Genomic DNA, 27,752 nt, shown 5'->3' on the forward strand with positions numbered 1-27,752 from the left:
CCCCCCTCTGATCCCCTGAGTCTCGCCTGCCCCCCCCGTCTCCCCCTCAGGAATCGGATCCCCCCCGGGTTCCCCCGGTCCCCTGCCCCCCTGCCCCCCTCTGATCCCCTGGGTCTCGCCTGCCCCCCGTCCCCCCTCAGGAATCGGATCCCCCCCCGGGTCCCCCCACTCCCCTGCCCCCCTCTGATCCCCTGGGTCTCGCCTGCCCCCCGTCCCCCCTCAGGAATCGGATCTCCCCCCCCGGTCTCCCCACTCCCCTGCCCCCCTCTGATCCCCTGGGTCCCGCCTGCCCCCCCCGTCTCCCCCTCAGGAATCGGATCCCCCCCCGGGTCCCCCCACTCCCCTGCCCCCCTCTGATCCCCTGGGTCCCGCCTGCCCCCCCCGTCTCCCCCTCAGGAATCGGATCCCCCCCCGGTTCCCCCAGCTCCCCGCCGCCGCGCCCCCCTGCCCGGGGGTCCCCCGCCGCCCGGCCCGCCCCAGTCTCCTCCCCCGGCCCGCTCCCGCCCGCCTCTCCTCCCTCTGCCGGCTCAGTCGGTCGCAGCCATGGCGGAGGGAGGCGAGGGCGACGGGCTGCTCCGGCCGCCGCTCCCCGCCGGGGCGCCGGGGCCCAAGCGCCTGTGCTCGCGGGCCGGGCCGGCGGCGGCGGCGGCGGCGGGGGTCGGGGCGGCGCCGCGCCGCCTGGGGGGCCCGGGGGCCGGCGGCGGGGAGCCGGGCGGCGGCGGCGGCGGCGGCGGGGCGCTGGCCGGCGGGGGCCCGGCCCTGGCGGGGCCGCGGGGCGGCGGGGGCCCGGCGCTGCTGCTGCTGCTGCAGCCCGAGTCGCTGCTGGACGCGGCGGCCAAGCGGGTGGCGGCCAGCTGGGCCTTCGAGCGGGTGGAGGGCCGCTTCCAGCGCATCCCCGAGCCCGTGCAGCGCCGCATCGTCTACTGGAGCTTCCCCCGCAGCGAGCGCCAGATCTGCATGTACTCCAGCTTCCAGCCCGGCCCGGGGGGCGCCGCGCCCGGCCCCGACGACAGCCCCGCGCCCGCCGCCGCCGCCGCCCCGCCCGCCGACGGGCTGCCCTTCCGCCGCGGCGCCCGCCTGCTCGACACCGGCGCCGTGGACAACGTGCTGCAAGTGGGTGAGTGCCCGGCCCGGCCCGGCCCGGCCCGGCTGCCCCCTGCGGAGCCTGCCCCCGGGCCTCCCCTCCCCTGCCTTCCCCCTGCTCTCCTTCCCCCCTCGTCTCCCCTGCCTTCCCTCTCTCCCTGCTTCCCTCAGCTCTCCTGCCTTCCTCTCCTTCCCCCTGCCCTTCCCCTCTCCCTGCTTCCCTCAGCTCTCCTGCCTTCCCCCTGCCCTTCCCCTCTCCCTGCTTCCCTCAGCTCTCCTGCCTTCCCCCTGCCCTTCCCCTCTCCCTGCTTCCCTCAGCTCTCCTGCCTTCCTCTCCTTCCCCCTGCCCTTCCCCTCTCCCTGCTTCCCTCAGCTCTCCTGCCTGCCTCTCCTTCCCCCTGCCCTTCCCCTCTCCCTGCTTCCCTCAGCTCTCCTGCCTTCCTCTCCTTCTCCTCCGCTCTTCCCCTCTCCCTGCTTCCCTCAGCTCTCCTGCCTGCCTCTCCTTCCCCTCCGCCCTTCCCCTCTCCCTGCTTCCCTCAGCTCTCCTGCCTTCCCCCTGCCCTTCCCCTCTCCCTGCTTCCCTCAGCTCTCCTGCCTTCCCCCTGCCCTTCCCCTCTCCCTGCTTCCCTCAGCTCTCCTGCCTTCCTCTCCTTCCCCTCCGCCCTTCCCCTCTCCCTGCTTCCCTCAGCTCTCCTGCCTTCCCCCTGCCCTTCCCCTCTCCCTGCTTCCCTCAGCTCTCCTGCCTTCCCCCTGCCCTTCCCCTCTCCCTGCTTCCCTCAGCTCTCCTGCCTTCCTCTCCTTCCCCCTGCCCTTCCCCTCTCCCTGCTTCCCTCAGCTCTCCTGCCTTCCTCTCCTTCCCCCTGCCCTTCCCCTCTCCCTGCTTCCCTCAGCTCTCCTGCCTTCCCCCTGCCCTTCCCCTCTCCCTGCTTCCCTCAGCTCTCCTGCCTTCCCCCTGCCCTTCCCCTCTCCCTGCTTCCCTCAGCTCTCCTGCCTTCCTCTCCTTCCCTGCTGCCCTTCCCCTCTCCCTGTTTCCTTCAGCTTTCCTCCCACCTCATCTCCCCTGCCCTCCTCTCCTTCCCCCTGCCCTTCCCCTCAGCTTTCCTCCCCCCTCGTCTCCCCCTTCCCCCTCTCCCTGTTTCCCTCAACTTTCCTCCCCCCTCGTCTCCTCGCCCTCCTCTCCCCCCCTGCCCTTCCCCTCTCCCTGCTTCCCTCAGCTCTCCTGCCCTTCCCCTCTCCCTGCTTCCCTCAGCTCTCCTGCCTTCCTCTCCTTCCCCTCCGCCCTTCCCCTCTCCCTGTTTCCTTCAGCTTTCCTCCCACCTCATCTCCCCTGCCCTCCTCTCCTTCCCCCTGCCCTTCCCCTTTCCCTCAGCTTTCCTCCCCCCTCGTCTCCCCCTTCCCCCTCTCCCTGTTTCCCTCAGCTTTCCTCCCCCCTCGTCTCCCCCTTCCCCCTCTCCCTGTTTCCCTCAACTTTCCTCCCCCCTCGTCTCCCCGCCCTCCTCTCCTCCCCTCCCCCCTGCCCTTCTCCTCTCCCTGCTTCCTTCAGCTTTCTCCTCCCTCATCTCCCCTGCCCTCCTCCCCTTCCCCCCATCCCTTTACCTCTCCCGGCTCCCCCCCCCCAGCTTTCCTCCCCCCCCTTGTCTCTCCTGCCCTCCTCCCCTTCCCCCCATTCCTTCCTCCTTCTCTTCTTCCTTTCCCTCATCCCTTCCCTCCCCCTGCTCCCCCCAGCTTTCCTTCCCCCCTTCTCCCCTGTCCTCCTCTCCTCCCCATGCCTTCCTCCTCCTCTTTCTCCTTCACCCCATCCCTTCCCCTCTCCCTGCTTCCCTTCTCTACCCCCAGCTTTTCTTCCCCCTGTCCTCCTCCCCTTCCCCTGTCCTCCTCCCCTCTCCCTGCTTCCCCTTTCCACCCCCAGCTTTCCTGCCCCCCTCTTTTCCCCTGTCCTCCTTCCCCCTGGCTCCCCCTTCTCTTGTCTTTCCTTCTCCCTCAGCCCAGTAGCCCCCATCTCCTTCCCCCTTCCTTTCCCTTCTCTGTTCTGTCTCCTAACCCCCTCTCATTTCCTTCTCTCCCATCCCTCATCGCTCCCTGTTGCACCTTCGTCTCTCCCCTCTGCCTCCGCCATGTCCCCAACCCTCCTTTCCTTTGCCTCTCCCCCACCGCTCTCCTTTCCTTCTCCCTGCATTCTTCTCTTCCCTCCCCGTGCCCTCTTCCCTGAGCCTTCCCTCTGGCATCTCTTCATTCCTCTCTTTTTCCCATCCTCCCTTCATCCCCCTTCCTTTCCTGTCTTCTTCCCTCTCCCTTTATTTCTGTTTATTCCCCTCTTCCCCATCCGCTCTTCCTTCCCCCTTTCCTCTCTTCCCCCCTTCTCTTCCCCTCCACTCTCCCCATATTCCTCTTTTCATTCCCCTTTCCTCTCCCTGCCCCCTTCCTTGTTTCCTCTCCCCTTCCTTGTGATCGCTGACCCCATTATTGTTATAGGGGATCTGGCTCCCCTGAAGTTTTTTTTTTGCAAATATTTCAGCCTTTTGTCTGGCAGATTTCTTGTTTGACAGTAAAATCTCCCCCTTCCCCCTCCCTCCGCTGCCCTGGATCTTCCCTGTACGCAGTAATCCCATTGGATCCTTCCCAGACTGTTTTTGAAATGGGGAGGGCTAATTGCTTTCCCATTTTCCCTTGCATATGACTTGGGAATGGGGTGTGTGAGCTTGTCAAAGACTGCAGCTGCCTGAATCTGGTTCAATCGATTCCTTTGAAAATTGGAAAACAGAGTGACTCCCAAACCGAATGTCTTTTCCAGGCAGCACCTCCCTTGAAATGTACCTTACCCCACCACAACACCTTAGTGCTAGCTGTGCATCCAAGGGCTGGACTGACAATAATAACTACAGGTGAAAAATGAGAAACCTACACACAGCCCTGGTGACGGGGGTACTTCTGTTTGCACCAATACCTGGTCACATTGGGTTTATAAATACCCTGTGTTTCACTAAATTCTCTTCATCATTTTGCCTTTTGTGTGTGTGTGTGCGTGTTTTTCACTTTTTCTTGAAAAAGGAGAGAAGATTTTCGACTCCTCTTCCCGCTTCCAAGTCTTGTTAATCTCATTAAATCTATAAATACAGCGAATCAGATTCATTCCATGGGTTGGGAGGCAGAAAATAAAATGAATTGTTTGGTGCTGACAAGTTGGGTGGACAATTAGGAGTCTATAGAGTATTGTGTGTAGGGTGTGTATGAGATTTGCAGGGTGTATAGAAGAGAATTTTTTACAATCAGTAACAAACGGAACATGGAAAAATTTGCCATTGTTTTTGATTGTTAGTAGAAGGCTTTTTTAATTAAGGGGTTTGTGAGGGGACTTGTAGTGAATTGGAAATGTATTTGCCCCATCAGAAATCTGCTTGGACACATGTAGGTACTTAAAGAGAAGCAAATTATAGTGTTTTACATTAAATAATTTGCTTCTGATTATTATTGAAAGTGATTGGAATGAGCGTTCCCATTAAAACAGGATTGTGCTGCTATTTGGTTTGCTAATGTAAATTAGTCTGGAATGGAGAGAAAGTTTGGGTTTTAGGAATGATTAGTCCTGCAGAGTTTATTTTTGAGTATTGTGTCCTCTGAATGGAAAGGGGGCTGTATAAATAATTACATTGCAGAACAGTTTACATGCAAAAGAGCTTGATCAAAACATTTTCCTGTTCTGACAGAAAATTTTTATTTTACCTTCTAAGCTATTTAGTTTAAAAAAAATAACAGAAGATAATGTTTTTAAAGACTATTTGATTATACCTTTTTTTGTCAATACATGTTTTCTGCAGGCTGCTTTGAGATGGTTAGCTTGCTTAAAATAATTTGAAACTGCAAGGCAAACGTATTTTATATGGAAGGAAGTGGTTCAGAAGGATCTTAAAATTAGAAAAATGATTTAGTATGGGAAATGTTTTATTAAACTGCCTATGGATCAAATCAATAGCGGATGTGGGAATAGATTACTTAGGAATATGAATATGAGGGCTTGAAAATCAGGACTGATTTTGTATGTTGTTTTTTTTTTTAAGGATGATTTTTCACTCATACCAGTTTGGAAGTAGGTGTGGGGAGTTAATGTACATTATGTAAATGATTACTGTGAACTGTGGGGTGAGTATCTGGGAGACAAAACAGTATGATAGCACTGAAAAAGCTATTCGAATTTTGCAAGTCAAAGTTCCCAGTCCTCTTTAGATTTCCCCTAATCTGTTGTACCAGTGGTTGAAGCCTATAAGAAGATAGGGATGCTTCTGTCTCTACCATTTCATATCCCTTGATGAGATGAGATTAGAGATCCCATCCACTAGTTTCTGAATCCTAAATTTTTAGGTCAGATTCTGTGTTTTGGAAATATTTGCTGCATAATTGGGCATGATTTAAAAAAAAAAAAAAGACTATTATTGTAGGATGGGAACAAGAAGGTTTTTTTTGTTTTTGTGGAAACACGTACCATGCACATAGAGGGTAACTTTTCTTCAAATGGAAATGAGGAGATGGTGTGGAATTTAACAATTTCACTGCTTTTTCTTTTTGTCTAAAAGTTTGCCATTTCTAGATAAAATTATAACAGGCTCACACTTTGATGGGATGAAAGACTGCTAGTTTAGAGGGGCTGGAATAGTTCCACAGTAACAATCCTTTACAGAGCTGAGCCAAAAGAAGATTTAAATAAAACAAAATGCTTTGAAAGGCTGTGTGTTTGTCATACAGATGGTAGGCATAGCGAAAAAACAAAACAGAATGTTTTCTGCTAACTTTCCACGTCAATTCTGATAATGCTACTTAAAGTTGTGGTGACCTGACCCACACAGATGTAATGGGTTGTGAGTCCCATTAAGATCGGAATTATGATGCTGGCTTGTATGGGCACCATTCTATTTAAAGAACTTGGTTTTCTTGATTCTTACCAGTATTAAATCAGAATGATTGTTTGCCTCAAATGATCTCTTTCATGGACAGCTATAAATCACATTGTTGTTAATAAAAAACAGATGTTTACATGGTTGAATTTTGGACCTGCCTACTCAGACCTGCCAAAATAGTACGAATGTGCAGTTCCATCTTTTTGTGATTGAAACATGTTTTTGAAATTATAAAAATACAAACAAACTAAATAAACTTTCCCATTTGAAAACTGCAGACGATGTAATGTGGAGAAGATTATAATAATCTGGACAAATGGTTTTGGTCTGCAACCCTTTTGTGCCTGCAAATCTGTCAGGTTTGAGTGATGTGTATGCTACATTATGAATTAATAATTCCTTCATGCTTAGTAAAACTTAAACGAGGCTTAAACCATGATCTCACTGGAGTCATTAAATTGATTTTCTTTTGTAAAGAAAGATCTTGGAAGTTGAACACAAGCATCTTTGTCTTTCTAAAAACTGCTGAATTATTATGTGCACAGATCCCGTCTTTGTGTGTGTGTGTGGTGTTGTTGTTTTTTTAGACAAATGACAAAAGCATGCAGGAAAGGAATGCAGAAATGCTGGGCTTAATGTAAAGCACTGCATGCTGGGACATCTAAAAGATACAAAACCTTTAACGGTGGAAGTTAATTTTTAACAAGTGCATTCACATAAATATTTATGGATAAAAGTTTTACACCCTACTTTTTTAGGTTGGTGGAGAGAAAAGACCTTCAGTAGATTTTGATAGCAGACTATTACCCATTGTAACAAATGCATGTTCCTAGTCTGCATTTCCTAATTTAGTATAATATAGTTTGTCCTTGAGTTGTCATGTTTAGTTCTGAGTATGCAAATATCTGTGGCAATTTTAGGTGAGTCTTTTTTTTATTGCTTTTATGATTGCAGCAAGGAAAGGCACATTTTATATTGTAACCATAAACACCAAGCTTTGCGTTATTCTCTGCATGATAACATAACATGTGAAAACCTGGATGGCAATGCATTATGTGTACTGCATATTTCTTCTGCAGAGTAGGCACTCTAAGAGATAAGCCTGTGTACAGTAGGGTAGTGGTATGCAGTCCAACCATTGGTACATAAGCAGAATTTACTTTTGCTGTTAGTGACAATGAAGCATGGTTTAAAAGTGCATTGAATCTGTAAACATAGAGAGTGAGCAAGTTTTTAGATCTGTTTATAATTTTGAATACCGGGAGTATGCAATCAGGCAGCAGCAGAGGATCCCCCCCCTTCAAAAAAAAAAAAAAGGGCAAATACACAACAGTACTGTGTTAAATGTAAACTGCTAAAAAAAGAAGTGGGGGTAAAAGAAAAAAAAGATTTGACAAGGTAAGGAAACTGTTTCTGGGCTTATTTCATTAAATTAAGATGGTTAAAAGCGACATTTTTCTTCTGCATAGTGAAGTTTCAAAGCTGTTTGAAGCCAATATTCAGTTGTGAACTTTTGAAAGAACCACCGTAACATTTTGTTCAGAGTTATGAACATTTCAGAGTTACGAACAACCTCCATTCCCAAGCGAGGTTCTGCTGTACTTGAACAAACTCTGATATGGCCAGCCCTTGTCAGCCTGTGGCCAGGCTTGTTGTGCAGTAGGAGCGTATGTTGGTAGAACTACATCGCTCTGGAAGAAACCACTTCAATAATTTTTAATTAAAACTTTTGGGGGAGGGGGCATCAGATGTCTGTTTTAATTTAAGCATGAGGATTTTGATAACAATTCAAAAGCCTTTTTGAAGATGAAAACAATAGTAAAATGCCTCATTTTTAACTTTACTGAAACCAGTTTTTAAAATTTCTTCTAGATTCAAAAGGAAAATAAGCATTTGGATTCTGCCGCACTTAACGTCTGAGTTAAGCCTAAAGTTTATGTACAATGATTTTTCTTTTTAAAATGTAAACTTCACAGATGTACTGCTGTTCAAAGGTCTAAATATTCTGTGTGGAGTCATTTTTACTGTGTTTACTTTATGCCTAAATATGATCAAGTATTTGCTTTAAGCATCAGTCATTCTCCTCCTGGAAGCAGGTTTGGGATTGGCAGTTGTGTGGGTGTGATAGAAAGCAGAATGAAGAGGATTTCTTAAAAGATATTACCTCCCTCACCTCATCTCCCTAATATTCTGGGACTAACATGGCCACAACAACACTGCAAATGGAGTTTAAGGAATTTTCTCAGCTCAAAACCTTATGTATCGTATTAGAATGACACTGATTAAAGCAGTTTAGGTTTTTTTCTTCTAGGGAATCTTTATTTTTGTTTTGTAATAGTTGTTTCACAAAGTGCTCCTAACTTATTAATTAAACAGAATTTTTTATTTTTACAGTTGGATTAGTTTATCTTAACCACGTCATATTAAAGTAACCCTTGTAGTCTACTTTTATGTGGCATGAGGGAAGTGGGGGCAGCCATGATGGAAGCAGTTATACACTTTTAATACATACCCTCCTCTTTCCATGTCTAATAATTAGTTCTGAACATTTAAAATGAAATAATCAAGGTACATTAAACTTTGCATCACTCCGTAATAAAGAGAACAGATTAGATATTTCTCCAGCATGTTTTTGAGTATATTATATAACTTTGTATCTGTGACGCTAAAACTAGAGGGAGCATGATTGTTGATAGGAGAAAGAAGGCAAGTTCAACTTTGAAAACTGGAATTTTACTTCAGCAGCTTTATTGACTTTTGAGTCCTTTTCAGATATATGAACAGATTTTTCTCAAGTAGGGTGAGATTTTTGGCTTAGAGTCAATTACTTGCTGGAAAGGTGGTACTAGTAGGAAGGGGTTAGGAAGACCTTGGAAAATAATGCACAATAACTTAAATATTTGGCCTTGGCTTTAGAATCTGAGTGGTGCTTCTTTAGAGAGAACTGAATTACATAGAACAGGTTCTAGTTCTGTAATCTAAAGAATGTGATATCTGGTTTGAGTAGCCAATAAGGTTTTGTATTTTAACTTGGATAATGTATTTTTTTAATGCTTAGAACAGGTGAGACAGGAGCATTTTTCATTTGCAAAGTGCAGTTAGTTTACAATAGGCTTTTATTTTGGTCACATAAGAAATCATTTAGGAAATATTTAACTAATCTAAAATTCCGGTAAAAGAAGGCATAGGGCCCTGTTTGTTGTGTATTCTGGAGCTTTGTATGAGGCAATGTATTTTGCTATTATTTAAGATTTTGATGAGAGAGATCCTTCATTCATCACTTTTAGCCCAAGTTAGAATTTTACGGAAACTTTAAAAAAAAAAAAGTTAAATTTAATATTTTGATAAGTGGCATAACTTTGTAAGGTAAGGTTGTACTTTTAATTAGGTAACTTTGTGCTCTGAATTAGCCCTTCATATGTATGCGATTTTCATTTTCTCTGGAGACTCTAGTGGAGATTTTTTTATGTATTGGAGTAAAAGGTATATTGGGTTCATATGTATTTAAAATAAAACGTATAAGCCTAAGTCTGTAATTTTGGAGAGAAATGTGAGGATAGGAGAAAGACAGCGGGTTTGTTGAGCTTATTTAATTAATGCATTTCTTTCTTTCCCCATCCCACTAGTAGGAAGCCTGTCACACTGGGGCCTTAATTAGATTCTCACTTTAGTTAGCAGCAAAAAAGAAAATGAATTGCATAGTTAATATGTTGTGTTATGCTTAATTTTAGGGATTTTGCTTCTAGGTGTCATTTACAGCTCTATGTTTAGCTGGAATGCAATTTTCCCCTCATCTGCCCACTTCATGTAAGATTAGAATAGCTGGTATTGTGAAGGAGGTGGATAGTGATTTCAGAAGGAACAGTACTTCATGTGTGTTTTTTGACCAGCCTTGTCACAGGGTGGCCAGGATTAGAAATGATAATCAAGAGACAGAGATTTTGTTGTAGTGCAGCAATGAGCATGTTACTAAATACTGGAGCACTGGACTGAAAGGGTGGTTTTCGTCTGGAAACCTATATGAAGTTGCTGATCTTTTTCCTATGGGGGTAGGGCTCAGATTTCTGTGCATCTGACGCCTCTCTGAGTAATGGAAAGAAGTCATGGTATTCTGAACTTACCTAAGAGTTTCTGTAGAATAGAATATATTTTTCTCTCGTTGGCTTCATATGATGCTTGATCCTTCACCACTGAATGTAATGGAATTTTTTCCATTGACTTGAATTGGAGCAGGGTCAAGCCTGTGTTCCCCTGGTATTCAGAGTGAAGCCTCACTGTTTCCTCAGTAGTGACAGGGCTTGGAAAATGTACCTGATGCCTACTAGCCACAATACTGAGTCTGATAAGGAAGATTCTCTTGTTAGGTGGACGGAGAACCAGTGAGATCTGTTGGGAAGGTGCTGGGATTCCTACCAGGGCGCATTCTGTGGACCCTGCTTTGGGGGCTTGCCTTGTGTAATTCTCTAGGTACTAGATGATAAATTTGAAGCTGGGCGGGCTTCCGCTTCCACACACTGTCCCCAGAGTACTGGAATGAACACATCCTCTTTTGCCCCTATTTTGAGTCCCCCTGGACTGAGTGGTGGAAGCGTATAGTAGTTTTCCTTGATGCCATAAGGATATACCACTTCTTTGTTCTCCTCCCAATCATCTAGTTGTTGCAATGGAGAGAGGCAACCTGTATCTGTCCTGCCCTACTCCTTGCCTTTTTTTTCAGGGTGGTTCTCCATGAATAACTTACATCTGCCTGTTTTGTTTCCTAGCTTTCTCAAACATCAACATCAGTAGAAAGTGATCTGTTTCCTGTCAGGTTCACAGCTGTCTCCTACAGGGTTTTGAATAGAAGGTATGAAAGTGACCAATCTTGTCAGTTGCACTGTGCTGATATTTGGGAAAATTATGGGCAGGCACAGAGGCATTCAAACGACCTGTCTGCAGATTCAGAAAAACAGCACTGAATCAATTCACATGCACAGTCTTGTCTTCACAGTCCTAAGGGTTAGAAATATAGGCCCTGATCTTGTGACTTGTTGCATACACATAATAAATTTCAGAAGTGGGGCCATAATCTCCTTTTTAAAAAAAACCCCCAAAACAACCGCATAGCTTCTGCAGGAACTGATGGCTTAACGCTCCCCCAGCACTACGTTCACCAGAGGCGAAAAGTAAAGAGGATTTTTTTCTTGAGCCCAATAATGCTCCAAGAGCAAGTTTTTATTTTTCATCATTTTTTTTTTAAATCCCAAAGTTTAAATATAAATCCAATATAAATGACATTTGGCTGACTTCTACTGTGCACATGATTTATTAACTATTGAGGATTTACCTGAGGGAGGTCAGGTTTGCCACCCCCCCCTTACAATTTACTAATGTTTCATTTTAAAGTTATTCATTTTTGTCTTAACTTGTAAGCTTAGGAGTTAAAACAGGATTTTGGTTTGCTCTTATTAAAGTGGTTGAATTAATTTGCTGCTTTCATAAAATCTTGAGCTATTACTTGTAGTTTTCAAAGACTTTCTTGTAACTTCTATAGCGCATGTGCATATTACATATTTTTGATTTTCTTGAATCGTTATGAAAAGTCAGGTTTTAGAAAAGAGCACTTGAAAATACTAAATACTGGATTTGTTAACAGAGTAAGTTCTTAATGCTGTGATACTAGTCCATCTTTAGATGACACCTCCTCTCCTTGATTTGAAGGGGAAGTATTCCCTTATGCAGTCAAGATTCAAAGACTTCTGAACCTTCACTAGTACATGATTACCCAGCTAATCACTGTTCAGAACAACACAACCTCAGTCTCTTGTTGACATGCCATATCTCCAGTTGCCTTGCTCCTTTAACACACATGCTGTGTAATCAGCAGCTCAGTTACTCAGTGCAATTAGTTATTCACTGTTTAAGTCCTTACTCATTTACTCATGCTCAGTTATTCGTTTTATCTGTGTCTCCAGTGTGTGTCACCGGCTAGCCCCAAAATGAAAGTGGGCCACTCTTGAATTCTCATAATGACGTAGGATTTATACAGCTTCTTATTATAACTTGTACAGTCCCTATTGTGCAGTAGGTGCACAATGAACTGCTGGTACACTTTATTTAAAGCCTAAATGTTGATGATTAGTGAGAGTATCCATCCTTATTTGCATTTCTAAGGTGACAATCACTTTAGTAGCCTCGTGCCATTGTGTGATTTTAACAATACAAGTCCCCCGATAAAGACAAATGTTGCATCAAATGGAATTGCATCATACAAAACAATAGATTCTTTAAATAAAACTCCCTTTGACAAATTACAGCTGTTTAAATACAGGAGCTACAAAATAATTTATAGGTTAAGAAAAAACACATAAGACTTTTTCATCTACTGGTTTTTCCCCCTTTGGCAAAGCCAATTTTATTTATTTCACTAACAATTAATTGATCCTAGAGGATCTGAAATCTCTCTGAGGAAAGATTGGAACTATCTTACAAATGCTTTTTTGTTGTTGTCTTTTTTCATCCTTTTTTCAAATGAGTGGGTGTTATTGTTTCTAATATGCTAAAATCTGTTTGCTAGCATTTTCCTTGCATTTCTCAACGTAAACTAGAAATCAAAGCTAAATAAATTGCATGGATTTGTACCTCTGCTACAGGTTTTTCCCCTCATTGAAGTCTGAGCAGCTGTCTTAATCCACACGCAGCTGATGACATCCGCAGATGAGTTTTCTGCGATTAAAGGGAGAAATAATGCCCCAGTGTGCTGAATGGGGGGAACCGGGGATAGGAGCTGCAAGTGAATGCTTTATTATGCCTAGATTCTTGCGTGGATAAATAAGTAAGCAATAGAATCGGGAGTCACCGTGTATGAACTGACTGGCTGCTTGTACACTTGTGTTCAAATCTTAATTTCTCTCTAAATGTTTTACATGAGATGTCCTTTGTCACTGGGTGGAAAGCTGTTCTGCCAGTGAGATTCTCAGTCATACCTTTTCCAGAGTGGCTGCTCCCGGCTTCACGCAAGCGGGACACTGTGGAGGTCCAACCCTTTTATTTTATTTAGTTGGGTTGAAATATGTATAGCTCTCCCAATAGTGCACACTGAAATGGCTTGTTCAACATTTCCTGGGTATTTTTTCAGTGTACCTGGGTAACATCCAGATGCGAAGCAGTGCGGGGAAAAAAATCCCCACGTCTTATCGTTGTGGTACCATTATATTTGCATGCTATTGCTTTGGCTGTTGTGGGTTCAATAACATAAAACGATATCTGACCTTTTACTTACAAGTAATAGGTTAAACCATTTTTAAAGGCAGTGTTGCAGTCAAAGGAGCTGTTTCACGTGGTTGATAGGCTGTGAAACTGTTCAATGGACTTTGGTTTCAGAGACAATATCCATTTAAATTAATCTTTGTCAGATACATGCCACCGCAGACCATTCAAATTCCATTCACTTTGCTGATCTCATAACAAAAAAGCACCTTACGCTAGTTCTTTTATCATAAAATTAGCCTTTGTGTGTGTGTCCTGGTAACTGGGGTGGCATTAAATCTTGTTGAAAAGGCTCTGTTATAGGAGGATTCAGTTTCTATTAACAAGGCAGACTTTTTCTCTGAGCATTTTTTTTTTAAAGTGCTGAAGATGGATTAAAAAGAATGCAAACAGATGGACAGATTTGGTTGTTGTTGTTGGCAACCACCTAAGCAGCCATTTTGAGCAATGCTGATTCAGGGGTACAGACAGTGCAGTGATGAGCGTTGTATAAATACCCTAGGTAGATTTTTCTCCCCCTAGTAACTGAAGCCACAATTAATTATAAAGAATTGAGGAGCTTATTGCTTCTAGAGAGGTATTCTGTTGAGTGCAATAGACAACCAAGAAGCGGCTGAATATCTCCTCAACTTTCCTAACTCACACCACATATGTGGATGGCTTGACTTTTTCCAGATGTATAACTCAGATGTGTGGAAGGGAAATATCTTGAACTTGATTTGGCATAACAGTTTTATTAAATTGCTTTAATCCCTTTTGTATCATGACAAAGCAGGTACAGTAAAACCTGCCTTAGTGTCCACCTCTGAAGAGAGACTACCTGTGATCTGTGACCACCAACCATATTTTCTTACTCCCTTCAGAGCTGGGCGCCCAGCCAGCAGCTACTGCTCTCTGCTGTGCATTCAGAGCAGGGGGGCCGGAGAGTGACAGCTGCTGGCTAGGCACCCAAATAGGATGGCAGTGCCGCTGCCAGCAGCAGTAGAGAAGTAAAAGTGGCACAATATGGCATTACCACCCTTACTTCTCCTCTGCTGTTGGCTGCGGCAACGCTGCCTTCTTAGCTGGGCGCTCGGCCAGTAGCCGCTGCTCTCCGGCCTCCCAGCTCTGAAGGCAGCAAACCTTTGAAGAGAGACCACCTCTTACAAGCCAACTCTTTTGCTAACTCCCATGAGTGGTTGCTTTTGTCAGGTTTTATTGTATTACTTGGTCCTTCAAGTATAAATGGGGACAGCTTTCCTTCTTTTTTTTTCCATCGTAAGTGTTTAATTTTGAGGGACATGGTGGCCTTTGGTGGGTATATTCTGGGGTTGGCAGGAGACGTACTGTAACCTTAATGGCTTTGATTACTCATCGTCTAATATAACGGAGAAGAATGGTTGCAAAAGAGTGGTCTCCCCTGGCATGAATCCCGTTTCTCCCACTAGTAGATCTGTATTCTATATGCAGGCCACAGTCTGGTCCTGGACTGAATGATGTTGTAGGAACTGTCTATCAATGTCTGGACAGGCTGATTTTAGGATCAGAATCAGTGGTCTTGTTTTTCAGTAGGAAATGTAGTGCTAGAACAACATACTTGCCTTGGGCAGAGAGAACTTTGCAAGGAACGTTGTTCACCGATCCAAACAAATAATCCTCTCCAGGCTGGAGGGTGCGGGCTATTGAGTTTCGGCTAGGGAGCGTCCATGACTTGTTTTGGGGTATTGTGCTGTAGCAATAACCCCTAGTACTAAAGGCCGTGTGGCTTAGTTAGGAACACAGTGCTATAGTGCAGTGCTAGAACAACCTATTCATTGCCCTTTATAAAGAGGGCTTGGTTTTGAATGTGTAATAGATGGGGCTCATCCAGGGAAATAGGAAGCAGTCCATCTCCCTGAAATTCTTGGGGCTGGCGCTCAGCTCCTCTCCATATCAGGTTCTCCATCTCCGATGCGCAGCATGGAGAGCCAGCTTGAATGAGGGAGTTGATCAAGGATTCATTTTCCATACTCCCTTCTGTCTTCAGATTTGGACCAATGGTTTGGGATTTTCAAAGTGGGAAGTAGCCTTGATTGTGTCTGTCCCAGGATGGCTGTCAGGCCAGTCTTACTAATAGCTAAATGTGATTTTTATATTTGTGCTGCCAGTTCTCAGCAGGGGGCTTTAGGCCAATGCTCTTCTGTTAAATTTCAGCATTTCCTGTGGTTTTGGAAAAAAATATTCCTGCCTGTCTTCCAATGAATCTCTTAGTTGCAGATGTTTGATGTGAAATCTCAACTGTTCTAGAGATGAGTACAATTAAGAATTTAATTTGGGATTTAAAACCAGCAAAATAAATATATATATTTGCATCTAATTATACATCGTGGCTGAAAGTTACTGTAAAATAACAGATGTAAGATTTTTTTTTTAAAGAAAAGGTTAGGTAAACATTTTATGTTTTCCTCTTATTTTGTTCCCTGAGGTTACTGGATCCTGAGCTCAGAGTAGTGTTCTAATTTTAATTATTTTTGTCTGAGGAGTATCTTCCCTTCACTGTGTCTGTCATGAAGTCATTCTGTTTAGGTTGATACATAAATCACTGGCCAACAATATTACATATTTGAACTTCTTGCCAAAATAGGTAGTCTGGCCTGGAAATTAGAAAATTGTGCCTTAAATTCTTCTCTGAAATTTCATTACATTGAGTTGGAAGGTCATTGAGGTCAGCTGTGATCTCTGAAGACTTTAATCAAGAGAGACTGTAGAGACCGTGCATAGGAACAGGTTAATTGTGTCTGAAGTTACTTGATGCTAGAGATGACCTGTACTTTGCTGCTCAAGTTCATGGTAAGGATGAGTGAGGGTGTTGCATGTGTGTTGTGTTGGGAGGTTTTGTATTGATTTGTTCAGGCTGCGAATGAGGGGTGTTTGCTGCAGTTGGGGGCTACGTATGATAGGGATTATCATGTGTGGTGTGCTGTGTGTTGAGTTGTGGCAGGGGCTGCCATGCTGGGCGATTTTGTGAACATTTGTGTGGGTGGTAAAGGAGGAGTGGTTGTATTGATTTGTGTGTGTGAGGGTTGTGCTTGGGGATTTTGTGTTGTGGAATTCGTAAAGTCAAAATGATGGAAAACTTAAAACTACTTGTTCCCCGAAGGTGGTGCACAGAGCTGTCCCTGGGCTGGAGGTACATAAACCCGTGGAGCTGTCACTCCCACCTTCTCTGGTCACTGCCACATTCCTACCACCCACCACAGGACCTTTGGACTCCAACCTCCATCTGGTCCTCACGGCCGCTAGGAATGAGGGTGGGCTAAGAGTTGTGTTGATTTGTCTGTGGGTCATAGAACCATGGAAATGTAGGGCTGTAAGGGACCTCGAGTGGTCATCTAGGCCAACTCTGGACTGTGGTGGGACCAAGTAAATCTAGACCATCCCTGAGAGGTGTTTGTGCAACCTGTTCTTAAAAACCTCTGATGATGGGGATTCCACAACCTCCCTTGGAAGCCTGTTCCAGAGTTTAACTATCCTTATAGTAAGAAAGTTTTTCCTAATACCCAACCTAAATCTCCCTTGCTGCAATTATGCCCCTTACTTCTTATCCTGCCTTCAAGGGACATGGAGAACAATTGATCCCCGTCCTCGTCGCATCTTTGAAGACTGTTATCGGGACTAAACATGCCCAGTGGTTTTCTTTTTAACCTTTCCTCATAGGTCAGGTTTTCTAAACCTTTGATCATTTTTGTTTCCCTCCTCTGGACTCTCTCCCAACTTGTCCACATGTTTCCTGAAGTGCGGTGGCCCCAGAATTGGACACAGTATTTCACCTGACGGTTCACCAGTGCTGAGTAGAGCAGGACAGTTACCTTCTGTGTCTTACATACGAGACTCCTCTTAATACACCCTAGAATGATATTAGCCTTTTTCACAACTGCATCACAATGTTGACTTATATTCAGTGTGTGAGCCACTATAACCCTCAGATCCTTTTCAACAGTACAACAGTACATCTAGCCAGTTATTCCCCATTTTGTAATAGTCCATTTGAATTTTTCCTTCCTAAGTGTAGTACTTTGCACTTATCTTTATTGAATTTCTTCTTGTTGAATTCAGACCAATTCCCTAATTTATCAAGGTCCTTTTGCATTCTACTCCTGACCTCCAAAGTCATTCACAGATTTTATAAGCATGTTCTCTACTCTTTTAGTCAAGTCATTAGTGAAAATATTGACTAGTACCAGACCCAGGACTGATCCGATCCTTGCATGAATCCATTAGATATGCCCTCCCAGGTTGACAGCAAACTACAGTATTGATAACTACTCTTTGAGTACAGTCTTTCAACCAATTTTATACCCACATTATAATAACTTCATATAGACCATATTTCTGTAGTTTCCTTATGAGAATGTCATGTGGGACTGTGTCCAAAGCCTGACTAAAATCAAGATGTGTCAAATCTACTGCTTCCCCCTCTCCACTAGACCAGTAGCTCTGTAAAAGAAAGAAATTAGGTTGGTTTGGTATGATTTGTTCTTGACAAGTCTATGCTGGGTATTCCTTATAACCCTCTTATCATCTAGATGCTTACAAATGGATTAATCATTTCAGTATCTTTCCAGGTATGAAAGCTAGGCTGACTGGTCTATAATTCCTCGCGTCTCTTTATTCCCATTTTTAAAGATAGGTATTATGTTTGCCCTTCTCCAGTCCTCTGGCACCTCACCCAACCTCCATGAGTTCTTAAAGACAATAGCTAATGGTTCAGAGATTGCTTCATTAGTTCCTTTAGATACCGTAGGAGAAATTTCATCAGGCCCTGCTGACCTGAATACATCTAACTTATCTAAATGTTGTTTTACCTGTTCTTTCCCTATTTTGGCTTATGTTTCTTCCCCCTTGTTGTTAATATTAATTGCCTGGAGTATCTGGCCATCATTAACCTTTTAATTGAAGCAAAATTGGGATTAAACGCTCACCCTTCTTGATGTCACCAGTTATTAGCTCTTCTTCCCTGCTAAGTAGAGGACTTACACTTTCCTTCATCTTTCTCTTGCTCCGAATGTATTTAAAGAACTCTTCTTATTGTCTTTTATAGCCCTTTCTAGGCGTAGCTCATTTTGTGCCTTGGCCTTTCTGATTTTGTCCCTACATACTTGTGCTATTCTTTTGTATTCATCCTTCGTAATTTGTCCATGTTTCCAGTTTTGGTAGGATTCTGTTTTGATTTTCAGGTAATTAAAGAGCTCCTGATTAGCCTCTTACTATTCTTCCTCTATTTGCTTTGCGTTGGGGTACTTTGCCGTTGTGTCTTTAATATTGTCTCCTTGAGAGACTTCTAGATCTCCTTAGATTTTCTTCCTAGGAAATATTACTCTGTTTCTCTCAGTTTTTGTTTTTTTGAAGTCTGTTGTCCTTATTTTGCTGCTCTCTCTCCTTCCTTTCCTTAGAGTCTTTAAGTTTATAATTTCATTATCATGTTCCCCCAAATTGCCTTGCACCTTTGGATTTGCTACCAGTTCTCCCTGTTGGTCAGAATCAGGTGTAAAATGGCTGTCCCCTTAGTTACTTCCTCCATTTTCTGAAACCAAAAAGGCGAAGGAACTGAATGGGGTAGGGTGAAATGTGAGGAAAAGCCAAGTGCCTTCTCTATTCCGTAGTGAGCTGAGATATAACAGACAGCGAGGCTGTATCTTGACATGTCCAAAGGCGCTTGTAGTTTTTGAAGAAATTGAGAAACGATTGGTTGTGCCACATAACTGCGTGTGGTTGAGAACATGGCTGTCTAACACACTGTTAGCTGTCCCTTTTGTTGTACGCTCCTACTCACCTGTTTTAGACTAGGAAAAACACCTGTTCGCGGCCAGGAGCATCACCAATGAATGCAGCTGAACAGGATTTAGTTGCAAACATAGCCAAGGACAAAGTGCATGCAGCAGATTTTCAGAAACTGGTGAAAACAGTCTTTTTAGCCCCATCTTCTGAGGCGGCTGTGTTTGTAGCTAAACCCCATTCGGCACCAGTTCAGTGGCATCCACTGCTAGGAGTATTTATTTTTTGGATTGTAGGCAAAGCTAAAAGCGACTGGAAGAAAACATAGGTAGAAAATGTCAGGACACATTCCTGCTTCCTGCAGCTCGAGGGTCTGAAGTCCATGGAATTTTCCTGTGTGAAGGGCATGCAGGAGTAGCCTCTGACTTTCGAGACGAGCTTTATTGGGAATTGGTGTTAGCAGCGATTCGTCATTTGGAATGCTACAGAACGTCATGTCTTATCGCCCCCCAGCCCCATTGTTGGAATAATGCTGAACACTTGTTTCTTGTAGTGCATAACAAGTGTATAGGTTGCGTTGCATTGCATTTAGGCCATGATTCAGCAAAGCACTCGTGCACACCCTTCACATTCACCATGTGGGTAGTCCTGTTGGCTTCAGTGAGGCTATTTCCAGGCACAAGTGCTTTGTTGAACCTGGGACTCGCTCAGGAATGACTTACAGTGGCTCTCGTACCCACAATATTGAAATGGGCATCCCTTTTAAGGCATGTTGCAAAAGCTAAAAGAAAAGGAGGACTTGTGGCACCTTAGAGACTAACACATTTATTTATTTATCCGATGAAGTGAGCTGTAGCTCACGAAAGCTTATGCTCAAATAAATTGGTTAGTCTGTAGGGTGCCACAAGTCCTCCTTTTCTTTTTGCGAATACAGACTAACACGGCTGCTACTCTGAAACCTGCCATTATAAAAGCTGTCGTGCTAGCTGTGAGAGAAGAATAGGGCTAATTATGGAAAGCCCAGTGGAAGCTGGGGCACTTTGCTGATGGCTGTGTATTGTTGTATGCTCATAGGTACAAAGGGTCATTGAGATCTTTACTTTGGCCCCAATCCTGCCAAGGCTTCCCAACTTGCTTCATTTTACTCATGTGAGCAGTCAGTCCCCTTGAACTCAATGGAACTACTCACATGACTGTATAAGGGCTTGACTACACTTGCAAGTTACAGTGCACTAAAGCAGCCCCGGGCGCATTAGCTCACTCCCCATCCACACGGGCAAGGCACGTAGAGCGCTCTGACTCCGGCTACAGCGCTGCTGGTCTCCACCTCGGCGAGTGGGATAACGTTTGCTGCGCCCCTGCTGGAGTGCCACGGCACCAGTGTGAACGAGGTGTTGCATTACTGTGCTCTGATCAGCCTCCGGAAACGTCCCATAATCCATAATTCAGTCAAGTGGCCACTCTTGTCATTGTTTTTAAATTGCTGCAGGAATGCGGATATGCCCTTTGAAAGCTCTGTTTCTGACAGCCAGCCTCTTATCTGCTCCGAGACAAAGCAACCATTAGTGTGGAATGCTGTGTGAGAGAGAGAGAGGCGGGTGGGAGGGGGGTCTGCTGCTGTCTGAACTTACAAGACAGTATGCTGACATGCTCTCAGCCCCCCAAAAACCGACTCTCTCTCTCCCCACATACACATAACACACTCCCTGTCACACTCCCCCCTGCCCCCCCTTGAAAAGCACGTTGCAGCTACTTGCATGCTGGGATAGCTGCCCATAATGCACCGCGGCCAATGCCGCTGCAAGTGCCGCAAATGTGGCCACGCCAGTGTGCTTGAAGCTGTCAGTGTGGACAGACTGCAGCACTTTCCCTACTGCGCTCTCCGAAGGCTGGTTTAACTCAAAGCGCTCTACATCTGCAAGTGTAGCCATGCTCTTAAGTGACTGCAGGATCTAGTCCCTTTGTTTGCAGACTCTTCTGGATTGCAATAAAAATTCCCTTTCCTGTCCCTCCTTTTTAAAATGGTGGAAGGGTCAAGATGAATTGGGAAGTGTTCTTATGCATTGTTCCAGAATCCTTCACTATACCTGTAGAGCAGATGGTGAACGGCACTTGAGATGATTTAGTGGCACTCCTAAAATCTGGAAAACTTTTTCAAAAAAAGGCACTTGGCAACAAGGCAAATGATGACCATGGTGGAACAGTTAAGAGCTGGTGGTCCCTGCCGAATGATTGATGTTCCATTTATTCTTTTGCATTTGAGTAACAGATGCAAAATAAGGAACAGCTGAAAGAAAGCAAATCAAATAAAAATTCAGCTGGAGGTGAGAATGAATAGGTAGTGTGGAGGATTCAAATTCTGTTATGGTGACAGGCCTGTTCTAAGGCAAACAGCAAATTCAAATGCCGCATCTTTCGCATCTTTCTTCTGCAAACAGCATTGTTCTCTCCCAAAGCCGTTGGTGCTGCTCAGCATCTGTGAAGCGTCAAACTCATCCTCTATTTATGTAACAGGCACGGCTCTTTTGCACATGGAAATTCAGTGCTGTGGAGAATGTTCTTAAAATAAGATCTAGTTTCCTTCTTTTGTGTGATCATTGTGGCTGCATGTTAGAAATATGCCATGTCGGAAGGTGTCACAAAGGACTATTCGGGTGCTCTCTGCAGATGCTGCTTGCCTTAGGGTTTTTGTGTCGCTTAAGTGTTTGGTGGTTTGGCGCTCAGGAATATAACACATGGTTAAAGTGCTGGACAAAATGGCAGCGTTTGCACTGACCAGTGGTCTTCAAACTTTTTATGTTGTGCCCCCCGCTTACCCATAATGTAATCTGGATACCCATAATGTAGTCTGGAGCAGCCCCAAGTGCCATGCCAAGGCATTGATTCTGAAAGAAGAACTGCCAGCTCCATTGCTTCCTGCGGCACCTTGGGGTTTCCCGTTCCAGCGCTGACCTGGCCCAACTCTGCTTAAATTGCCAGGTCTGACAGGATCACAGCCAGAGCGGGTATGACTGCATAATAAACGGCTGTTAGCAGTAACTAAGGACATTGCTTCACTGCGTGCCATTGTGATGTTGCATAAAACTACAGAGGAAGGTTTGGGTAGAATGGCATGGACAGATCAAGCCCAGCAGAGCTTCTGATTTCGCAGGACTTGATGCACTTTGTAATTCCATGACCCCAAACTAGGTCTGACATGTAGTGTCAGTTTTTTTCCTTCAGAATGTTCTAATTTGAGTAGTTAAACACTTTCATAGTTACAGGTCAAATTAATTTACCCAGCATAATGTTTGACTAGATTAGTACTCTGCAGCCCAGTAGCGTCTCTTAAAAGTGATTTTTCGGCTGCTTGGATACAAAGTGTTGACCTTTAGTTGCTAAGGTGTCTGGAACTGGGGAAAATTGGGTAATGTTGAGGGTCATAATACAAGTACATCCATTTGAAGGGAGCGTGTTGTTGCGTGTGCTGGTTATGTTGGCTTTAGGTGAAAGGTTTTATTCTAAATTCAGGAGAGAGTGTGTTATCATTTAAATGGGTAACTTTAGAAGAAAAGGAGTGTAATCTTGCTATTTCAATATCTTTAAGATTGTATATGAGTCTGCTGCATACTCTTGATCAAAAGGGAATGCTGTTAGCTCCAAAGTGGAATAAATGGAGGACACCCTTATCTGGGTAAGATAAATGACTATTGTTTAGGAAAGACACTCCAGGGACTGAAGAATTTAATTACACAGGGATTATGAATATGCATGTACATTAGACAATCTAGATTTGAAATGGCTACAATGCAACTGCAGGGAATTGTTCTGATTTAAAAGTGTAATAATTTTTTATCAGTATGTGGAGTCTAATAAGAAGGGAGAGGCTTCCCTCTCCTGTTTTGCTAGATTTTTCTTATGACTTGGCCTGTTTCAGGTCATTAAACAATGGAAATTATCCAGAGCAGATCAGCTGTCTGCAGCCTGAAAAGATGATGCACTTGATCCTTTTCCTCTCATCCAGGCCGTAATGAATCTTGACAACAACCAATAGGGAAGCAGTCTGCTGTGTGGAGAGATTGTGGTAACACTGACCCAGATAAAGGACTTGGAAGCCAGGGAGCATGTGGTTTTCATTCTGCTGGAAAAAGGGAGAATAAACCTGACTGATGGAAGGTTGGATAGCCTCACGCCTGCCTACGAGTAACTGAATCACATGCTTGTGGAACATGCTCAGTGATAGAAAATTATGATCTGTAGTAATGAGGTTGAAATGTGCATTTCTTTTTAAATTTCACATTGTTGTTGCCATTGTATTTGGAAAACTGCCTGCAAAATCAGTTGTGTTTTCCTCAACAGCTATTGCTGTGTGTGGGGTTTTTTTGTGTGTTAGTTTCCATTTGCACAAATAGGAAGATTTTTTTTCTCTGTTCCTGAAATTTTGGGCATTTTTAACATCAAGCTGAGGCCTACCTCAAAAAAGCAAAACAAAATTCTGTTGTTCAGGTATAAGTATTTAAAAGCTAATGTAGAAATACTACAGAGCTGCAGGAAGTATTTCTGGGGGGATATGTTGGCTAATCAGCTTTTAAAACTACCTTGGTATTTTTTAAAAATATACACCTTTCCATTTTTTGACTTCTCCTTTTTAAAAATGACTTAATCTCGAAATGGAGATGAATGTCTGTGTGGTTAAAAATGTTAATTGAGAGCTTTGTTTTTCTTATGACTGTGTAGCAAAGTGTGAAACAGCAGAGGTGCATTACTAGGGCCCAGGATTCCAAGATATTCAGAATGAAGTGTTAAAACCTGCCCATGCTTTAACTACAATCAAGTTGCGGAACTGATAGCATGGTTAAAATATGTAGCACAGACAGGACATTAAAAGGGTGTCAATTTTATATTTAAGTTCTGCCTTTTAAAATTATTATTATTTTTAACCTGCTACAGTAACAAGTAGCACAAACAATATAGCAGAAAGATTAAAGAGAAATATTTTTCTCTGTTTTCAAGTCTCTTTCCTTAATGTATTTGACATCCCCTCTTGTCCATTCACTTTCACTGTTTGCTGTAAGTAGTCAGTCAGTTTCCGTTGTTGTTTGTGTAAGGGTCTTCCAGCGGTGGGGGAGAGAAACATTTTTTTTAAAAATAGGAAAATGTGATGATGAAATCCCCAAAACTAGCAGGTGGACTTGGGCAGGATTTCGAGTTGCTTTTAACTTGCATTAAAAAAAAAAAAAAGAAAGAGAGACTGGATTTCAGATGGATGGTGTCTGTTTAACTGTGTTTCATAACGGGGCTAATAGTCTGACTTCTCTACTCCTCCCCCAGATTCATTTTTTTGTGTCTTTCTCCACTGTGATTAGTTCCAGTGCTTGTTTCTGTCACAGTATTGCCAAACAGACCCATCCGGACTGTGATCAGTTTCAGTGATGTCATTTAGAACCCTGTGAGCATGAATGGAACTGATCCAATTTCACTCCTCTTCATCTCTGGGAGGCCCTACAGTGGTGTACGTCTGCAGACCCAGGAAGGACCGCCTTGCCTTGGATCTCATTTGGGCGGTTACCTTTACAACTGTAGGGGATCAGCACTTTTTGTCTTCCCACCTCCCTTACTCCAGTACAGGCTTACATTAATTGAGAATGTAGCCTCATTCATCTCCTTGGGAAAATTTCCTGTGTATCCCCGGAGAGTGGTCATCCCCCTGCAACTCCTGAGTCAAATGTTTTAATTAAGGGAAAAAAAAGGGAGGGGGGGTTGGTCAGGGTTTTTTTCCCCCCACAGTTCTTAGATGCCAAATGAGACCCTGCTTTTGTTCAAGGAAAAATATAATGAGGATGTATATTTTTTGTAAAGAGATTAGTTTGAACATTTTGTAGTATAGTATTTGTAATAAAAATTAGTATGTGTGAGACAGTATTATGGTAGGTTTCAGAGTAGCAGCCGTGTTAGTCTGTATTCGCAAAAAGAAAAGGAGTACTTGGGGCACCTCAGAGACTAACAAATTTATTTGAGCATAAGCTTTCGTGAGCTACAGCTCACTTCATCGGATGCATTCAGTGGTAGTTCATTATTATTAAAGGTCATTTGAAGAGTATTAATTGTAAATGTTATGGCTGAAAGTAAACTTTGAGTGTTACAGTTATTAATATATATTTATGATCTATGGGATATATGTAGAAGAAAAGTGAGGAGGATATAAATGAGATGGCGAGCTTTCTTTATCAGCCTCATGTCTCGGTGTTATTTTGGGTTACATGATAAAGATGCAACTCTTGTTAAATGTTTGATATTATCTTCATGCAATAGATTCTGCTTTTTATTAAGCTTGTATAACATTTTCATTCTGCCTCATATTGGGATAGATGCTTTTATTTCTGACTGTATCCATCAAGGGCATGTGTATTGTGTCTGCTGCTAAAGTGTGTGTCTACTGCAAGACCTTTTTAAACACATTGGACCGTTTTAACACTGACACAGAACCGTTAAGGAATGAACTTTGTGTGTGCGTCCAGATTACTAAAATACCTAGGAACGCACAGTAACATGCACCCATGTTGAGTTTAATTAGCAGAGATTATATCGGTGGAAGCAATTAGGAAGCATACGTTTTAAATGAAGCAATTATTCAGTAACTCTAAAGCTGTATATTGAGAAAAATCAGGTTACTTCAGATCTGTTTTCGCTATATTCGAAGATTTTAATGTCCCCGTTTGTACATCTAACGCAGAAGAGCTACATAGACTGAATTTTCAGGCTCTTTGTATAAAAAAAGATCTGCTGTGGCAGTAGGAAGATAAACAGTGCTTGTGATATTTCAAAGTCACATTAATCTGTTTTTTTCTTTTAATGTATGACTTTCTCAAGGGAAAATTGTCTCCTCCTTGACTGCAGTGGATTAATGTTCACAGATCAGCTCCTGCCTTATTTTTCTGTTTTGACAGAGTGCTGATTTGTATTTTGCCAAGGCTACAACTTGTGTTTTCAGAGTTTGGAATAGTTCCACATTCAGAGGTGGCAAAAAAAGGGAAAGAAAGCTCTGATGTAAAACACTAGCAAACGAATCTCATTTAGTATGGAAGTTATTTTCTGGGCGGTAGTGATGAGAAGTCCACTAAAGCTAGTGGGAGACAGGTGAGCTCAGGGGAGCCACATAACATTCCAGTATGTATTTGTATGCAGCAACACCAAAGATCCAGGATCGGTGTTTCGATCAATACGTTCAGTTTCCGTTTTTTGCTAAGGGCCTGAGCCAAAGCCCATTGAAGTTCATGAGTCTTTCTATAGACTTCAGTGGGCTTTGAGGCCTTAAATTCCCACCTCTTGGATGAAATTCTGTTCTGACTGATGCCAGGGCAGCTTCTATTGAAATCAATGGGAGTCGTACCTGAATATGCCGTGGCGAAATTTTGCCTCTTGTGTTTAATGCTGTAGGCCAGGGGTGGCCAACCTCTGGCTCCAGAGCCACATGCGGCTCTTCACAAGTTAACATGCGACTCCTTGTTTAGGCACCGACTCCGGGGCTGGAGCTACAGGCGCCAACTTTCCAATGTGCCGGGGGGTGCTCACTGCTCAACTCCTGGCTCTGCCCCCACTCCACCCCTTCCCGGGCCCTCCCCTGAGCCTGCTATGCCCTCACTCCTCCTACTCCCCCTCCTAGCCTTCTGCACGCCAGGAAACAGCTGATCGGGAGATGCGGGGAGGGAGCGGCAGGCGCTAATCGGTGGGCTGCCGGTTGGTGGGAGGCACTGGGAGTGGGGGGAGCTCATGGGGGGCTGCTGACGTATTACTGTGGCTCTTTGGCAATGTACATTGGTAAAATCTGGCTCCTTCTCAGGCTCAGGTTGGCCACCCCTGCTATAGAGATTAAAAACCTAATTTAATCAGTCCAGTATTATAGGAGTTGTGCACCATGAGCCATAGGTGAATCCCTTCTTTTAGTCCTTGTTTTTCTGCCAGTAAGGATGGCTGCAGGAACTGTGCACTGCTAGGGGAGAAGCCAGTTGGCATGAGGCAAGGCAATATAATAACAAAAAGATGCAATTTTTGAGCAACGCATTCTCACTTGTCATTGATTACATGCCTGCAAATTGCAGCGTAGACAAGCTCTTAGAAGAGATTCCATGGTACAGGTGTGCTGGGCTTCGTACAATTATAGTATTGGAACGAAATATAAATTTCGCTTTGCCCAATGAGCATCAAAATAACGTTTTTTAACTAATGAAGTGACTGTTAAACAATGTCACTGGCCAGAACTGAAACTGAAGCGACCGTATAGTGACAGACATTTTTCATGGCTCCCTCAGGATCTCTGGGCAATGAACTTGACGTTTCATTTTTGATGATCATCGCAGCCTGTTTTTAACGGTTTGTCTAGACAGTGCTGACACAACTATGAAAGTAGTTTGGTGACCTAGAATTAGAATTAATGTGTGTAAGAAATCAAACTTCAGATGTCTGCAATCCATCAGTGTGAATAATTATATTGCAGGGAAATTTAAAGGGAGACAGATTTTGGATTCTCTCCAGAGAGAGAATCATTTGCATTTTTATCAAAAAATATATGCGACAAGGCCAGAATGAGTGGTGAAAATGTCTGAATAAAATCAAATTAAAATATTAGGCTTGTACAGTGAGGGTAGGATTGTGGGGTCAGGAGCAGAAGTGGGATATTTTTCTCTTCTTTGGGCACAGAATGTTTCCTTGAGTTTTTATAACCCTGACACCAAACTTTTCTGTGTTGTCTTAAGAGACACACTGTCGACTTAAGTCATGTATTTCAAACAAATTTCTTTTTCTGTGTAACCAACAACACCT

General features: G+C 43.9%; 1 protein-coding gene across 2 annotated transcripts in view; it reads left to right on the plus strand.

Moving 5' to 3' along the window:
• Positions 1-516: 516 nt before the first annotated feature.
• The window catches only part of ZSWIM5 (zinc finger SWIM-type containing 5), a 154,329-nt gene continuing 127,093 nt past the window's right edge, over positions 517-27,752 (plus strand). Inside the window, exon 1 of one of the 2 annotated variants that reach the window (XM_073357896.2) lies at positions 517-1,117. In XM_073357896.2, the coding sequence (XP_073213997.2) occupies positions 544-1,117 (574 nt within the window). In that variant the 5' untranslated portion in view covers positions 517-543. Of the gene's footprint in view, positions 1,118-4,313; positions 4,489-27,752 lie in introns of those variants that run through there. The other variant, XM_073357901.2, reaches the window with a different exon arrangement.

This window comes from Lepidochelys kempii, chromosome 8, assembly GCF_965140285.1.
Source record: "Lepidochelys kempii isolate rLepKem1 chromosome 8, rLepKem1.hap1, whole genome shotgun sequence".
NCBI classification, from domain to species: Eukaryota; Metazoa; Chordata; order Testudines; family Cheloniidae; genus Lepidochelys; species Lepidochelys kempii.